General features: G+C 60.2%; 2 protein-coding genes and 1 long non-coding RNA gene across 4 annotated transcripts in view; 2 read left to right on the forward strand and 1 right to left on the reverse strand.

The window, feature by feature from the left end:
* HDAC8 (histone deacetylase 8) overlaps window positions 1-1,195 on the forward strand; it is a 38,325-nt gene extending 37,130 nt beyond the window's left edge. For both annotated transcript variants that reach the window (XM_055727668.1, XM_055727669.1), the window contains exon 11: window positions 662-1,195. In XM_055727668.1, the coding sequence (XP_055583643.1) occupies window positions 662-684 (23 nt within the window). In that variant the 3' untranslated portion in view covers window positions 685-1,195. The remainder of the gene's footprint in view (window positions 1-661) is intronic.
* On the reverse strand, window positions 635-4,605 carry LOC129737429 (uncharacterized). Its single transcript, XR_008735282.1, has 3 exons — window positions 4,497-4,605; window positions 2,052-2,124; window positions 635-769 (listed from the first exon to the last, which is right to left on the reverse strand). It is a non-coding gene; the product is annotated as an uncharacterized LOC129737429 (long non-coding RNA).
* Window positions 4,566-8,901, forward strand: RPS4X (ribosomal protein S4 X-linked). The gene is made up of 7 exons (XM_055727672.1): window positions 4,566-4,700; window positions 4,899-4,976; window positions 5,525-5,705; window positions 6,118-6,215; window positions 7,227-7,398; window positions 8,020-8,177; window positions 8,743-8,901. Exons 1-7 carry the CDS (start codon window positions 4,698-4,700, stop codon window positions 8,842-8,844), a joined length of 792 nt encoding a protein of 263 aa, XP_055583647.1. The 5' UTR covers window positions 4,566-4,697; the 3' UTR covers window positions 8,845-8,901.
* The last annotated feature ends 7,811 nt before the right edge of the window (window positions 8,902-16,712 follow it).

The raw sequence follows: 16,712 nt of genomic DNA on the forward strand, positions 1-16,712 counted from the left end.
TGGGAGGCAGCAGGAAGAGGACAGGGACCGCCAGCCCAGCCTGCAGGCTCTCTTTAGCACACTTAGCTGCTCCAGAATTGAGGGTTGACTGCCCAGTGCTTTGCCTGGGGTCCCACAAAACCGCAGCTACTCTTTTTTAAAATTTTATTTTTTAAATTTTTTAATTTTTTTAAATTTTTAAAATTTTTTTATTTCAAGCCTAAGGTGAGACCCTGGTCTGCTTTTGGCAGGAACATGTGTACTGTCCTTGGGACCAGTTCCCATGGCACTAGGGTGGAGAGGAGGAGAGGAAGAGCATCTCTCCAGAGCTGCAAGGCAGGCATCTATGGTGTGCATTCCTGGCAGTGCATCTAGCCTGGAGGAAGGATGAGGCAGCAGGGAACACGTGCCTTTCTGGTGCTTGCCCATGAATCCTAAATCAGTGATCAGCCTGCAGGAGACGGAAGTGGTGGCAGGATCTCCCTTTGGTAGTTCCCAAAGTCTTTTTCACAACCTCTGCGAAAGGAGTGAGGGGCCAGCAGGGATCCAGGTCTGCACCGAGGCTGGCATTCCTGTATCACTGTGTGATCCATCAGGCAAGTGGGTGGCACCCCTGCCCCAACCAGGCCGTCAGGCTGAAGTATCAGTGGAAATATCCTTTTCTGCCTCCTTTTATTTGCAGGGAATCTGAAGCATGTTGTTTAGTGGAGAAGAAAGGCTCAGGTTTCCACAAGAGCATTTCCGGTGGGGAAGACAGTGTGTTTATGTGAGCAGCTGGTGAATCTTGTGGCTGCAGGGGAAATTTGGAAGAAATTACTGTTGGTTGGTTGATTTTTTTCAAGAAGAAAAGCTGCTGCGCACCACAAGCACCGTGGCTTTACCCAGGCAGGAGCGTGGGCCCTTCAGCCACAGCCTTCCAGTGGCAGCAGAGCCTCCCTTGCTCCTTCGTCTTAACACCACAGAGTTTATTCTCACAACTGGTTTTAAATGTTTTTTAAGAGAGGGACTTCTTGGAGCTGTGAACCTTCCCCAGCTGGAGCCCAGTGCCACATTGGCTTTCTGGCAGGAGCACAGCCTCTGAGCTGCCCACCTGGGGAGCAGTGCTGAGGACCATCCAGGGCCTGAGACATGGGCTGTGCCTCACAGTCACAGAAAGGCACAGCCATTGTGCTTCTAACTGGGATTTTTTTAAAAAAATAAAGTATCTGAAATACTCTTCCTGCCCTTTCCTTTCTTCTGGAGCCTACCCTGGCTTGCCAGTGCTCTTTTCCACAGTACTTCACGTGTTCAGCAGAGGTCCAGCCAGTGCTGGAAAGCAAAGATCTAACAGTCACGTTTGTGACTGTCCCTTCTAAGCCCCATCACGTAAGGCAGCACAGACCACCACCCAGGGTGATGGGTGGGCTCCTGAAATCCTGTGCAGAGGGGCCAGACCCCAGGCACGCTAGCCAGAATGTCAAGGGAGATGCAGGGCAGGGGGGCAGTTCCTGTCCCAGGTCTCAGATGAACCTCCAGATATCCCAGCACCCCCTGAGAGCTGCTACTCAACCTCTCAGCGAGGAGGCAGGTACCTGGGGCAGATCTCTCCCAGTACCTTGTCTCCTCCTTTGCCTGGCCCGCAGAGCTTTCTTGTGCTGTTTCTTTTTAAAGATGTCTAGTCACTGTGGGAAAGTATATTTCCTGTTGCTTTAATAGATTATGCTGGAATAAATAGCAAGATGAAGGGACTCCCAGCCTGGTCTGGCTTTGTTTTGATCTCTTGCTTTTCACTGCCAATCCAAACAACAGGAAATCCAGCATGGGGGGATTTCAGCTGGATGTAGCTCCGGTGTCCCCACAGTGACTCCCGACCCCCTCCCTGCTGCCCCCCCATGTGCCCCCCACACCTGCTGTGATGGGGTGGCGGAAGACTGGCCTTGTTTGGTGACAGCTGGCAGGAGGCTGGCACTGCCACTGGCACAGCAAAGGCTGTCGGTGTCTGGGGGAGATGTCAGCCCTGGAGACAGTTCAGCCAGGAGAAAAGTGAGGTATGAGAGAGCAGAGAAGCTGGCTGGCTCCTCCCTCCGACCCACCTGAGGGCCACACGGGCTCTGTCCCTGCACCAGGCATAGGTGCTTCAGCACAGGCACTGCTTCGGGAACACAACTGGGAAAACAAATAAATAGGAAAAAGCCCAAGTGTCATGCATTGTGGCATTAAATGGGGTTTAGCTGTGGTGCAGGGAGAACTGTACTTGGGGATGGGACTGCAGGGACACGGCACCCCAAACCAGGAAGGTTGGCCACCCACAGACAGCTGGGGAAGCGGAGGCAAGGGGGTAAAGCACCCCCTGCACTGTCTCCATCCACAGCCCTGAAAGCAGAGAGGCAACTGGAGCTCAGCTTGGCGCAAACCAAGAAAACTGCAAAGGGTGGGACAAAGGTTTGGGGGGTACAGGCAGTGCCCCCTCAGCTGGCCCCATCACACCCAAATCTCCCCTGCAGCTGGCTGAGGGCACTAGCCCACATATGTCACCCTTGTCAGCCCTGGCACCAACTGAACCCCCTTCTTGCCCCCCACCCTAGATAGGTATTACAAGTGTGACCCCAGCCTGGACAGGGGGCACAGCCTGGACAGGGGGCACATGGGGGTTCCCGCCCAAGATGTTGGAGGGCAAGGGGGAGAACATGTGGGGGTTAGGGGTGTCCAGGCTGGATGGGGGAAGCGTGAGAGGTCCCAGCCTGAACTGGGACGACACGGAAGGACTGAGCCTGGAAGCGGGGTGCACGGGGGTCCGGCCGGGCACAGGAGGGGCAGGCGGTGCTGGTACCGCCCCGGGAGCCGTCCCGCCCCGTCTCATCCCTCCCAGGCTGCCCACTGGCCTCGGTCTGCTTCGCCCTTCCCAGCGGCGCCGGCGGCCCGGGCGGTGCGGGGCGTGAGGCCGAGCCCAGGTAAGCGCTGGGGGAGCCGGGGCGCCGCTCCCCGCCCCGCGCCAGCCTCCCACCCCGGCTGGGGACCCCGTCGGACACGTTCAACCGTCCAGGGCGGGGGGGCCGGGCGCTCGCGCCCCGCTGAGCGCTGCCGTGTCCCCGCAGGCCCCGGAGGAGATGGACTCCCTGCGGGCCGCCCCCCGGAGCACGAAGGACCGCGAGGTGGCGGCGACCCTGCGCTACCCGTCCGGCACCGGGGCCGAGGAGCTGCCGGCCGCTGCTGGGGGGGCTCCGCCGGCCCCCGTGGTCCTGCGGGCGGGTGTCCATCTCTTGGCCAGCGTGCCCCTTCAGAAACTCAACAGCAAGCACTGCACCGCGGGGGGGGGGGGGGGGCGGGGGGGCGCTGCCCCAAGCAGTCCGGCTCGCCGCCCAGCTGGGGCCAGCCGATGCAGCTGCGGGGCACGGGGGGTCGTCCCCCCGCCACCGCCGGCCCCGGCATCATCAACTCGGACCCGGTGGACGAGGAGGTGCTCAGGGCATTGGTGCTGGAGCTTGGCCTCTACAGAGCGGACGAGCTACCAGAGCCCTGGCTCGCCCATCACGAGTTCATCTTCCCCGCACGCCGGCTGCTGAGGCTGGAGGGCGCTTGGGGAGGGGGGAGGCCTTCTGCGTCGCTCCAGCGGGAGACTCGCCGTCGGTGCCGCTGGGCGCGGGGATCGCCCCGGCTGCCCCACCGGGGCCGAGGGCCGGCGCTGCGGGCAGGCTGGGGACTCTCGACCTCGGGGCTGGAGGAGGGGTGGCCCGCCCCAACGCGAAGCCGCCTAGGCAGAGGTCTCAAGCTGCTGTCTTCATAAAATCTGGAAGGACCCTCTGCCCCCTTCCCTGTTCACCTCAGCGTTGGACGTGGGGACAAAGGGCGGTCCATCTCTGCCGGGGGACCCCGTGGAAAATGGCCCATCCGGGGTTGAGGAGGCTTTGCCCCCACAGCCTCCGTGCCTCCTCCCGGCTTTATGGTGGCGCCAGAGGTGCCATCTGCAGTGTCCCCGCCATGTCACCCCCGAGGATGGCACCTCTGTTCCCGCCTGCGCCCCGCTGCGGGAGTGATGCTGCGGGGGGCGCTCCACGCGGGGGCACACGCCAGCCTACTCGGGGAGCCCAGCCGGGCACAGCTGGCCCCCGAGCAGCCTTCGAGAGCGGGCGCTCAGGCCCGGAGTCAGGTTCGAGGGTCTGCGTGGGGTCCCAGCTCCACCCCGGGGCGGATCCGTGGGCGAGGGGCGGGCGGTGGCCTGGCACGCATATCCCGGGCTCGGCTCCCGGAGCAGCTGGGGTACCCGGAGTCTCCGAGCCCCTGCGACCCGGAGGGGGTGTCTATGCGCGCGCCACCCCCGCCCCTCTCACACCTCCCCCAAACCGCTGGAGCACAACGTGGGGGGCTGTCCCACGGCACCGGCAGGGCCGGGAGGGATCCGGTCCCCCGCCCTCCGCCTCCGTTCCCCTCCCGGCACCGGGACAGCCGCCCGCTGCTGGAAGCGGGGCGCCCCGTCCCTTCCCCCCTGCAAGCGGCCTCGACGGGGCCACCCCACCTGTCTGATGCCCGCCCCCCCTCACCTCCCGTGGGCAGCACGTTAGTAGGGCACCGCGGGGAGCGCCGGGCCTGTCCCGCGGGGAGGGCGCACGCACCCCGTCAGCCCCAGCACTGGGCGGTGCTGGACCTCCGGGCCGGTAGGAGGCGCCCCGCGGCGTAACCGCCGCGCTCACGGATATCAGCGGCGGCCCGGAAGCGGCGGCCCTTTCCGGCGGAGCGCAGCTATGGTAAGGGAGCGGCGCGGCCGCTCTGCGTTGCCATCCGCCGCCATCCACCGTCCGCTGCGGGCTGCCGCTGTCCCGCCGCGTCGAGGGGCGCGGGAGAGAGCCCACCGGCGCGGGGCCGGGGCGGGCCGGGCCCGGCGCGGGGCGGGGGGGGACCCGGGCCTGGCCGCGGCCCGTAACGCGTCCTGTCCTGCCCCTTAGGCCCGCGGACCTAAGAAGCACCTGAAGCGCGTGGCTGCGCCCAAGCACTGGATGCTGGACAAGCTGACGGGTGTCTTCGTGAGTCGGGGACGGGGCTGGGGACGGGGCTGGGGACGGGCTGTCCGTGGTAGCGGCCTTTCCCGCTGTCTGCGGGCCTAGGCGGCTTTGCGGTCTAACCAAGGGACTGCTCAGCCGCGCTGCTCGGGCATGCCGCTCTGGAGTGCGCAGGGGCAGCTGGCCAGTTCCCGGGAGAAGGGGACGCATGCGGTTAGGGGCTTTGCAAACGGCTTCCGTGTTTCCCCCGTTTGCAAGGGATATGGCAGTGGTGTGGTTGGCTGCTCTCTTTTAACCTGCTTGTGGTTTTCCTTCACAGGGGGGAGGGTTAGTAGATGGTTGTACTGTGCTGGGAGCAGTGCCTTGTGAGGCTGGCAAGACTTTGCAAAAGGGCGCTGTGAATAGCAAGAAAAGATATCTCCAGCCTATCACTGCCTGCTTAGCAGTTAGGCTCCATGCAGCTGTCCTTGGGTGCTGCTGCAAGAGCTGACAGGGTGGTAGCATTCTTCTCCTGGGGACCGTCAATGCTGCTCCTGTGCTTGGAACATCCAGCAGAAGACTTCTGTTTGCAGGCACCCCGTCCATCGACAGGCCCTCATAAGCTGAGAGAATGCCTTCCGCTCATCATCTTCCTGCGGAACAGGCTGAAGTATGCCCTGACAGGAGATGAGGTCAAGAAGATTTGCATGCAGAGGTTCATCAAGATAGATGGCAAAGTCCGCACAGACATCACTTACCCTGCGGGCTTCATGGGTGAGCGGGGAGGACTGGGGGCAGGTACCCCAGGCCGCTCTGTTGCACTGGTGGAGGGATGTTTTGTGGGCTGGCACGATTGGGGGAGGGGAAGATGTTTTCCCAGTGGAATTGAAGATAAATATAAGCAGTTTTTAGTTTGGAGTTGTGCACTGCAACAACTACCAAAGCCAGATATCTGTAGCCGATAACTGCAGCCTGCTTGCATATGCATAAATTGCTGTTCAGACTTCAGCCTGTGGCAGTTTTTCCTAATTTGCACTGTATCACAGTCAAAGGTGTGAGCCTGTGTGAGCCATCATTCAAGCCTGAAGCATTTAGCTGTCCCTAGTTCTTTTTAAATGTGTGCTGAGTTACAGTGTGGGATAACATAGCTGATAACATCTGCTGTTCTGTTTCCCTCTGAAATCAGATGTCATCAGCATCGAGAAGACAGGTGAGCATTTCCGCTTGGTGTATGATACCAAGGGCCGGTTTGCTGTTCACCGCATCACAGCTGAAGAGGCCAAGGTAGGGGCTTCAGCTTGGCGCAAGTGTGGGTGCAGTTTGGTTTGGTCAGGGTGGTGTTTCCTCTTTGGTATCTCCTGAATGGGGGCTTTTGGCTGTCTTCCTTGAGAGCTGTGTCTATGCCACCCTTGAGAAGATAAAAGCCTTCAGGGCTGGGGTATGAAGCCTTGGGTGGGTGGAAATCTGTGACACGAGAGCAACTCCCAGATGACTGCAGGTGCATTGTCTGGTGCTTGGAATAACCACTGTTGGCAAGGGCTGGGTTATCCTCACAGGGAGCTTTGGGTGGGGATGGCTCTGCTGCAGCATGGTGAGCCTTAGCATAGGGCTCCACAGGCTAACAGGGATCAGAAACATTTTACTGCCTGTGGTGCAAAAGCCTTGAACTCCTTCCCAGTCTGCTGTAGAAGTGTTGACAAAACTGCCCTCTTACCCTGGCTGTCGGGGAGCAGCTCCTGCATATATATTCCAACCCAAGCATGTGATGTGCCTGAGCTGCGAGAGTGCACTCTCCTTCGCCTGTCCTTCCTAAGGGCAGGGTGTGCAGGAGCACAGTGATGCTGAGGGGAGAGCTGACTGTGCTGTAGCCAGGTATGATGTGTGTTTGGGGCCTTTTCACTCCCCCATCATAAGCTTTTGCCTTTGGCTACCGCTCTGTGTTGACCCATGAGTCCCAAAGTGGCTGTGAAGGAGTTGGAGGTGAAGGGCAAGGGGGAAGCCAGGGTGCCCTGGAGGAGGGATACTGATCTCTCTCAGGTCCTGAAGAAAGGCAGCGTCTGCCTCCACTGTCTGACTGCAGGCTTCAGGGCAAAATGAGGAAACTGCCCTGGTATTGCTGGGGCAGTGACCTGGGAAATTCACTGCCTAGGCTCCTGTTGCAAGCCCTGGAGTGTCTAGGTGTTTTGCTTGGGGTCTGAGGCCTGCTGTGGCTGGTGGCTCTCTGGGGGACAATAGTCCTCTGGTCTGTGGTGCCGCTTGCTGCCTCAGCTGAGCAGTGTTGGGTTTTGTTTGCAGTACAAGCTGTGCAAGGTAAGGAAGATCTTTGTGGGCACCAAAGGAATCCCTCATCTGGTCACCCATGATGCCCGCACCATCCGCTATCCAGACCCCCTCATCAAGGTGAATGATACAGTCCAGATTGACCTGGAGACAGGCAAGATCACAGATTTCATAAAGTTTGACACAGGTACGTCCTGCATCCAATGTAAAACACTTGCCCACTGTGGAGAGCTCTATGGAAGTTAAATGCTAATGCCAGATATTTGCTCTGAAATAGAGTGGTGACAGCCTTGGGAAAGGGGTTGTTTCCCTGAGGCATATCCAGCTGGAACAGGGATTTCTCCCATTGCCATGTGCTGGCAGTGGGAGGCATTTGGCATAGAGATTTGGAGTGATCTTGAGAGCAAGCAGATGCCATATAGAAGCAGGAAGCTGGTGGAAAGGTTGCTTGAGCTTGGCTCTTACAGGGCTGTGGCTCTGGGCAGCCATAGGGAGATTCCTGTCTTTGCTGTGGGAGGTTTCAGCTGCAGAGCCATGAGCAGTGCTGGGACAAGTGGTATGGGAGCACCTCCTTGGTGCTCGTGCAACTGAGACGGTGTTGGGGAATGTTTGGTACAGGCCTTGGGCTCAGAGAGCGGTTTGGCTCTATGAGGTTCCTGTGGGATACAGGTGTCACCAGGTGCTCTGGGGGCCAGTGCAGCTGTCTCCCTGCCCTTCTCAAGCAGTGCACCTCAAAGAGCCCAAGCAGAAGGGCTTCACCAGATCCCCTGGTGCCAGCTCTTGTCATGCCCATCTTCCTTCACCCCAGGTAACCTGTGCATGGTGACCGGCGGTGCCAACTTGGGCCGTATTGGGGTGATCACCAACCGGGAGAGACACCCTGGCTCATTTGACGTGGTTCATGTGAAGGATGCCAATGGCAATAGCTTTGCCACCAGGCTCTCCAACATCTTCGTTATTGGCAAAGTAAGCCTGCACGGACACGATGCGGGTGGGTTCGTGGGTTCTCTCCCGTTGCTGGGGGCTGCTGGCTGACACCGAGAGGCGTGGGTGTTGTCCGTGGGCAGCTGCCTTCCCACACGGTGAAGCTTCAGCACTGGCATCAGCTGTGGCTCTGCTCCTGGTGGTTCTGCCTGCTCCGGGCTGAGCGCTCTGGGAAGGGGAAGCATCCATGAGTGTAGGAATGGGGATGTTTCCGAGGAGCAGCCCTGTGGTTTTCTAAACCTTCTGAGTACTGGGAGCCGAGCAGCGCTGGGCTCTGGGTGTGCCCGGGGCAGCTGCTCTGGCTGAGAGCGCCCTTCCCCTGCGATGCCTCTGCTGTCTCGCTGTCTGCCATGGGCTCTCCTGCCAGGTTGGAAGGGGGTGGCGTTTCTGTCTTGGCTGAAGTGCGTAATTGATGGACGCGACCAGAAGGGGCAGATGTAGGCCTGTACGCCTTCAGCACCTTCCTAAGGGGCTTGTGCTGCTTTCCCCCCACAAAGAGGGAGAGCCTGTGTTTCATGATGTGAGGTGGTGCTTCTCTCTCCTGCAGGGCAACAAGCCATGGATCTCCCTGCCCCGTGGAAAGGGTATCCGCCTGACCATTGCTGAAGAAAGAGACAAGAGACTGGCAGCCAAGCAGAGCAGTGGGTGAGCTCCAGCTCGGGTCAGCCGTGGTCCTTTCAGTGTATTAATTAAACCGTTTACCAAATGTCTGAGTGGCTGAGGAGCATCCAAGGGCTGGAGGGAGCCGTGCTGTGCCAGTGTGAAGCCACACTCCGCTCTCTAGAAGGGCCTGCTGATGCGGGGAGACTCCTGGTGACCCGACCAATCACCAGAACCATCTTCCAGAAGGGCAAGGGGGAGCGGTAGGAGACCCTCCAGGCTGGTCCGTTCCTGGGAAGGTGCTGGCAGAAACGCTCCTGGACACCGTTCCCAGGGCCATGCTGGAGGAGCAGGGCTCTGGAAGAGCCGGCTGGGCTCTCCCTGGGGCCAGTGGTGCCAGACAGGCTTGAGGCTCTCTGGGATTGCCCCTGGCCGCGGGACTGAGCAGAGAGGGGAGGCTCCGTGACCAGTGCCAGGGGTGGGTGGTGCATTGGCCGGTGAGTTGGGCTTTGGCGGGGGGCGGTGCTCAGCATCCTGAGCCCAGCTGACAGCTGCTTACTGGGGAGGTCATGGGTTGCTCTTCAGTGCCTTTCCTCTGGAGGTGGAGCATGCAAGGAATCACAATGACAGCAAGGACAGGGGAGGCCCCCGCACTGCGGGTGGCAGTGGCAGTGGTGGAGGCTTGGCAGCTCTCGGGAGGGAGTTGGCCAGGCCAGAAGCATGGGCTGCTGCGGGCCCCAGGAAGTCCAGCAAAGGCAGGTGCTGAGCAGCGGCTCGGGGATGGGCTGATGCCCCCTGCCCAGGGGCTGTGGCTGTGGCCGGGTGGCTGGAGAGCAGCAGTGCCTGTGGGAAAGGCCCCAGAGGCCAAGGTGGGCAGGGGCGTGCGGCGTGCCCGGGCAGCAAGGGCAGTTCCGCAGCCCGGGCTGCGCTAGCGAGGGCACAGGCGGCACTGCGGGGAAGGGGTTCCTCTGTGCCATGGGCACAGGGCAGTGCGTGCCCGGGCACTGGGTGCGGGCTGCGGCTGCGCGAGTCCGGGCAGACACGGGCCCCGTGGGGCGAGGCCAGCGGAGGCCCCATCTGGTTGGGAGCTGGAATGCCAGCGGCATGGGCAGAGGCCGAGGGCACAGGCTCTGCTCAGCGTGGAGAAGAGGGAGCACAGCGGCTCTCCAGCTCTGCCTGCTGGCGTGGGCCTTGCCTGCGCGGGTCTTTCTGCCAGGGTGGAGCAGGCACACATGAGCCCTGGGGGAAAATGGTCAGCTTTTATTGGCCTCAGAAAGCATGCAGGGCCCAGCAGAGGCTGGCGCCACGATGTCCTCAGGGCAGCTGAATGCGTGGGGCGCAGTCCCGGCAGCCATCCCTCCAGTGCCTCCCTGCGCTGCACCTTCCGCATGCAGCACGGGCTCAGGGGCAGCCGGCACCTTCATGGGCCCCGCTGGCAGCAGGGCGCTGCTGCTCTCGCTGTGCCGTGATGCAGGTACAGGAGAAAGCCCTGCGCAGAGCCCTGAGCACCCTGCGGAAGAGGGAGGGCCGTCGCCGTCGAGCTGGGGTGTGCGGCAGGGCGGCGATGCCTGTGGAAGAAGGAGAGCTGTAGGCAAGGGGCTGGGCAGGTAATGGGCAAGGTCCTGCCTGCTCCCCACCACCGAGGGCTTTCCCCAGGGAGGGGTGTCCAGGGAGCGGCCAGCCCCTCTGCACGCAGTCCTGCCGCCCTGGCCTGGGTGCAGGGCGCCGGGACAGCCGGACCGGGCCTGCCCTGGCCGAGGCAGCGCTCGACTCGGACGTACCTGGCTCATCCTCGGGCTCATCCCTGGAGCCGGAGCAGGGCGATGTGTTGCCACTCTGCTCAGAGGCTGCCTGGCCCTCCGGGGGATCAGCGTGGGGGTCCTGGAAGAGCTCCAGGCTGTCTTCCCACTTGTCGTCCTCCTTGGCCAAGACCCCTGGCGCCTCCTATAAAAACAGGAACAACAAAGGGAGAGCTAAGCATCCGTCACTGGATGCGGGGAGAAACCGGCGCTTGGGGATGGGGTTTCGTGGTAGGCTTGGCAGTGTTAGGTGTCGGGTTGGCTGGGCTTACGGTCCTGCAGCCAGAGGAGGGCTGCGTGTCGCCTCTGTGCTGGGAGGTCGCCTGCATGGGGAGAGCAAGACTAAAGGCGGGGGCGGGGGCCGGGGGGGTGGTGGTGGTGGGGAGGAGATGGAGAGGATGTCCACCAGCCATGTCCCTGCCACACATGCCCCGGGCGCCGCGCCTGCCTCCGGTACCTGGGGATGCTCGGTGCTGGCCACGCGCCCCTGGCTCACCTGGTGCCAAGGCTCCCAAGGCAGGGGACAAGCTGTCTCATTGTCTCCGTTCTCTGCTGCTGGGGCAAGGTGTGGTGTGGCGGTGTTGTCCACAGCATTTTCAGGCAACAAAAAAGCCCCTTCATGATCGTGTGCTGCCGGGGAGACGATGGCTGCACTAGCCTCTCCTGGAGGGTCTCCAGACATGGGAGAAGCCATGTGTTCTCCATCCTGGCGTTCGTCTGGGACAGGAGAGGCTGTGCTGGGCTCTCCCCGAGGCTCTGCAGCCAATGTAGACTCGCTATCCTCAGTTGCTGCACGTGGTTTTACTGCCATCGCCGCATCCATGCTTTGTGCCGAGTGCCGCTGTTCCACCGGCTGCTGGCTGGGTTCCTGTGTCCCAGCCCCAGTCTTGTGCAGGACATTGCTCACGTCCCACTGGGCTGCGTCCTGCAGAGCCACGGTGTGGGCTGTGGGGCTGTGTGGGGCAGGTGCCTGGCTCCCTGTCTGTGCTGCTGTGCCCTGCTTGCTGAAGAGAGGAGAAGCCAGTTCCTTCACCGCCTCCTGTGCTGTGGGAGCAAGAGGTGTGTGGTACTCCCTCCGAGAGTGGGAACTGCAGTGATTTGTGGGCCTCTGGGGCCGTGTTGCCCCGCTTAGTGTATGAGGGAATGGCTTTGGATGTTTCCACCTGGACTTCAGTAAAGCCTTTGGCACTATTTCCTTCAGCATTCTCCTGGAGAAACTGGCTGCTCATGGCTGTGGATCTATCTCCCTGTCCCATGGATTCCCTGCCCCATCCTGGGGTGAAGGATTCAGGGTACAGGGGAGCTCCCCCATTTCTGGGGGGACATACAAGGGGGGACCAAGGCATTTAGGTGTCCCCCCTCCCCAAATAATTAAGGGTGTTTCCCAAGGGACCCAGGCGTTTGAGTGCACTCCCCTGCCTTTGCCCCAGTTGCTTGCAACAACTTCCCCCCTGCCAAGGGATTGGGGTTGGGTAATGGGGGGAGGGGGTGCACTGGGGCAAAGCCCTCCAGATCCTGCCAGGCCCATCTGTCATGCTTGAGAGACCTAGGCATCTGGCTAGAGCAGCCTCCCAACACCCCTTCTCCCCTCGCACAGATGGGTTAAGGGGTTTAGGGGTTGCCTCATCCCAACAGCACCCCCATGTATGAGCCCGCCCAACCCCCACAAAGTGGTTTTGGAGTACAAGCCCCTCCACCCACCCCCCTTCCCCCGTTGATTTGAGGTGCCCACCTGCCTCATCGTGGGGGAACGTGGGCATCTGGGCCCTCCAAATTAGCCCTCCACCATCTAGACTGAGGTTCTAGAAGAGGTTCACGGGTCACCCCATCCCAATAGCGCGCCTGCATGTGAGCCCCTCCACTCCCCGTGGGGTGAGTTTAAGGCACATACATTCTCGCCGCACAAGCCAGCACAGCCAGCTGTGACTTTTCTCCACCCTTCTAGGGTCCTGTGCCCTATTCCTCGGTTTTGGCAGCTTCCACCTCTGCTCACCGCCCCAGGAGCCAGACGGCTGACTGCCAGCTCCCTGTCAGACTGAGTGTGGCTCCGGGAACGGATGCCGAGGTGTCTCGGGAGCAGAGGAAGGGGAAGAGTTGGGGCCTGAACCCCAGAGCAGGCTTGCTCCCGGCACTCACTCAGTACGTCTGCAACTGAACAAGCACCAGCCTTCTCCGTTGCCTTCCCGGCTGTGGTCGCGCTCCCTCTGCACCAGGTGAGGGGCCCCGAGGGGAGCGCAGGGCCCACTGCGGGGGTCAGGCAATGGCCCCCCGGCCCCACCGGGCTCCAGCTGAGGGCCGGGGCGGGGGGGAGGCTGGTGCCGGCGGCCCCTGCCTGTAGCGGTGCTGCCGTGGCACGAGTGGCCACCGTGGGGCTGGCGTGAGCCAAGGGAGGAGCAGGGCGGCCGCGGGGCCGGCCGGTGTGCTGGGGAACGCCAGCCGGTGCTCGGGTGCTCGGCGGCGGGTGGGACGGTGGAGGCTCAGGGCCAGGGGCGCGGGGGCTCCTGCCTGCCGCCTGCACGGTGGGGGCTGCAAGCGGAGCTTCCGGACCTGTTGAGGTGGGCTCCTGGCCCTCGGGTGGTGGCGAGCTGGCTCAGGCTGGCCCGGGGGTCCTGCGGGCTGAGGTGGGCACCCCCAGAGTCCGCCTGAGCCTCCCCCGCCCCGCTCGCCCCCCGCGGCTGAGCCCAGGCCCTCCCCTGCAGCCGGGCCCGCAGCCCCCAGCTGCCCTGGGCCCCAGGTGCGTCTGCGGAGCCCCGCTGGAGGAGGGCCCCAGCCGGACCGAGCTGTGCTGGCTGCGAGCGGCCGCTGCTGCTCTCCCGCCCCGGCGCCGTGCCGCTGCCAGTCCCTGCCCTGGGGGCACCGGGGGCTGCCCCTGCCCGGCCCGGCCCCCCCCGCGGCGTGGGGCGGGAAGGGGCGGCCGGGCGCTGCCCGGTGTGGGCAGGGGCAGCCGCAGCTGCCTCGAACGACCGGGGCTGCAGCCACCGCCGGCTTTCCCTGCCCGGCTCTCGGCCCCTCCCGTGTCCCTGCCCGCTGTCCCTGGCTTCTCTCATGCCACACCTCTGTCCTCTCTTGCTCCCGTTTGCTGTCGCCTGATGCCTTGCTCCCTGTCCCTCTCTCTTTCGCAGTATCCCACCTTCTGGCTCCCCTGCCCTCACCCATTTTCTACATCCCTCAGTCCTTCTACCCCAGTTTTATTACTCTCTCTCTGGCTCCCTAATTTTTATTTCCAATGTCTCTCCCCTTTAGCTGATCAAGTTTTTTTGTTGTTTCTCAGTCTCTGTCCAGCTCACTCTCCCCTTTCTTTATTCCTCCCTCTCTGCCCTGTGGCCCATCGCTGTTTTTAGTTTTTCTCCATCTCTTTCAGTCTGGTTCCCTGTCCCTTCCCCCTCTCTGGCCTGTAGCCCATAATTATTTTCTTTCCCCCTCTGCCTCTTTCAGTAGCTCCCTTTCCCTATTTTCAGTCCTGCTCTGTGCCCTGTAGCTGGTGGCTGTTGTATTGGGTTTACGTGGCAGGGGGTTGATAGCTGGGCTGGGGAGGGGGAGGGGCTGCAGGGTGGTTTACTGTGAGGAGACGCCAGGAATTGCCCCCAGGCTGGGCACAGCTGGTTCCAGCTCCAAGACAGATCTGCTGCTGGTCAGAGCTGAGCCCATCAGCAGTGCTGGCAGCACCTCTGTGATATATTTAAGAAGGGCTGAAAAAAATGCTGCGTAGAAGCTGTGACAGAGAAAATCTGAGCATGAAACAGCCTTGCGGGCACCGAGGTCAGTGAAGAAGGAGGGGGAGGAGGTGCTCTGTGTGCTGGAGTGGAGATTCAACAGCCCATAGGGAAGACCGTGGTGAGGCGGGTTGTTCCCTTGCAGCTGGTGGAGGTGAATGGTGGAGCAGATACCCACCTGCAGCCCATGGAGGACCCCACGCTAGAGCGGGTAAATGTGCCCGAGGGAAGCTGTGAGCCCATGCTGGAGCAGGTTCTCTGGCAGGACCTGTGGGAGGGACCCACACAGAAGCAGAAGAGCATGAGGAGGAAGGAGCAGCAGAAACGTGATGAACTGGCCACAACCCCCACTCCCTGTCCCCCTCTGCTGCTTAGGGGGAGGAGGTAGAGAAGTCAGGAGTGAAGGTGAGCCAAGGAAAAAGAAAGAGGCAGGGGAAAGGTGTTTTGTAGAGTTGCTTTTATTTCTCATTGTCCTTCTCCAATTTTGATTGACAATAAATTATATTACTTTCTCCAAGCTGAGTCTGTTTCGCCTGTGATAATAAATGGCGAGTGATCTTTTTGTCCTTATTTTGATCCACAAGCTTTTTTGTTGGATTTTCTCCTCCTCCTCCCCATCTTGTTGATCGGGGGAGCAATAGAGAGGCTTGGTGGGCACCTGGCAGCCAGATAAGGTCAACCCATCAGTTTTCTTCCATCAGGCTCCCTGTCCCTGTCTTAATTCTTGCCTATGTTTCTTACATCTTTTTGCTTTTGAAACTTTTCTTCTGCTTCTCCATCCCTATTTTTTTCATTCTTGCCTGTTTCTTGAGCCCAGTCGCTTTTCAAATTTCCTTCTTACATCTTCCTCTATGCAGCTCCATTACCTATTTTTTAATTCTTGTCTGATTCCTGCGTTCTCTCGCTTTCAGAACTGTCTTTCTCCATCTCCCTCTGTCTTGTCTCCCTAGAATACTTAATTCTTCCCTCTCAGTCATGCACCCCCGTCACTTTTTACATTTTCTTTCTGCATCTCACTCTTCCTGCCTCCCTGTCCCTATTCATTAGGTCTTGCCTGTGTTTCTTGTACCCTGTTGCTCTTCAACATTTTCTTTCTGCATCTACCCCTATCCAGCTCCCCATTCCTATTTTACATTTCTTGACTATGTTTTTTTTCCCCTTTCACTTTAGAATTGTTCCTGATCCCTTGTCTTGTCTCTTGTCCTGCTGGTCCTTTTCACCTCTCCATCTCTTATTTATTCCTCTCTCTGTGTTTATTTGCTCAGTATCTCCACTCTCCTCTCTTGACAACCTTGTCCTACTCCCTGTCCCCTTCCTGTTTGCAGCATCCCATTTTCCAGCTCCCTCTGTCCTTCCTCCTGCTTTTCTTTTATCTTTTCTCCCTGTGCTGCTGCATTTGGGCACTTGTGGCCAACTCACTGCCAGTATCTCATGTCCATTAATTAACAAATACTTCCTGCCTCCTCTGTGCCCCTGGACGTGCTTGCTGTCCCTGGGCATAGAGCAGGGGGTGATGTGCTGTGGAGCTTTGGCAGTGGCCCCTGATCCTAATGGGTCCCCCAGTTCCCCTAAAACCCAGCCCTCTATGCCTGTGTGTCCCCCCCCCCCCCGCTGTGCTGTGGGGCTGGGGCAATGGCCTCTGTTCCCCACAGGCTCCAGCTGGGGCTGGGGCAGCCCCAGGTGCACCCAGTGAGGCTGAGGCCAGCCCCACTGTGTGAAGGGCTCCAGTTGCAGAGGGGCTGCCTGGGCACCCCTGCCCAAAGCAGCTGGCAAAGGGGAACTGGCTGAGGGAGGGACTCCAAGGGGGTCATGCAGGCAGGTGCCTCCAGCAAGGAACAGCCAGGCCCTGCAGTGAGCCACTTCTGCCAGCTGCACACGTGAGCTGCTGGGAAGCCTCACAGCAGAGGAACATCAAGGTGGAGAGACAAGCACTGGGGCAGTGAACATCCCCTGCCGGTGCCAGGAGCTGTGGTGAGTCTCGCCTTCTCTCGTGCATGTCTGGGTCCACCTCTGCTGCCCTTGCCCATCGCTCGCCGCCTCTGTCTCCCTCTCTGCCAGCCTACCTACCTTTCTGGCTCCCCAAAACTTGTGACTTTTCTGCCAGCTCTGCCCTGTACCACTTTGTCTATTAATTTTCTCCTCTGTCTTTCTCTCCTTATATTTCAATGCTTTTCTGTGTTTCTTGTACCCTGCTGCTTTTAAAATTTTCTTCTTATGGTTCTTCCTAGCCGTTTCCCTGCCCCTATGTGTAAATGTCTGTGCTATAGAAGGGTTTTAAAATGCAACAAAACTCTAGTCACAGAAGGGATTTAAAAACTCAAGCCCCCTCTAAATATCTCTCTATTGAAGGCAGAAAAGCACTTCCAGAAGCTGCCCCCTCTCCTTTTCACCCTTATGCCACCCTG

This window comes from Falco cherrug, chromosome 15 (assembly GCF_023634085.1).
Source record: "Falco cherrug isolate bFalChe1 chromosome 15, bFalChe1.pri, whole genome shotgun sequence".
Taxonomy (NCBI): Eukaryota; Metazoa; Chordata; class Aves; order Falconiformes; family Falconidae; genus Falco; species Falco cherrug.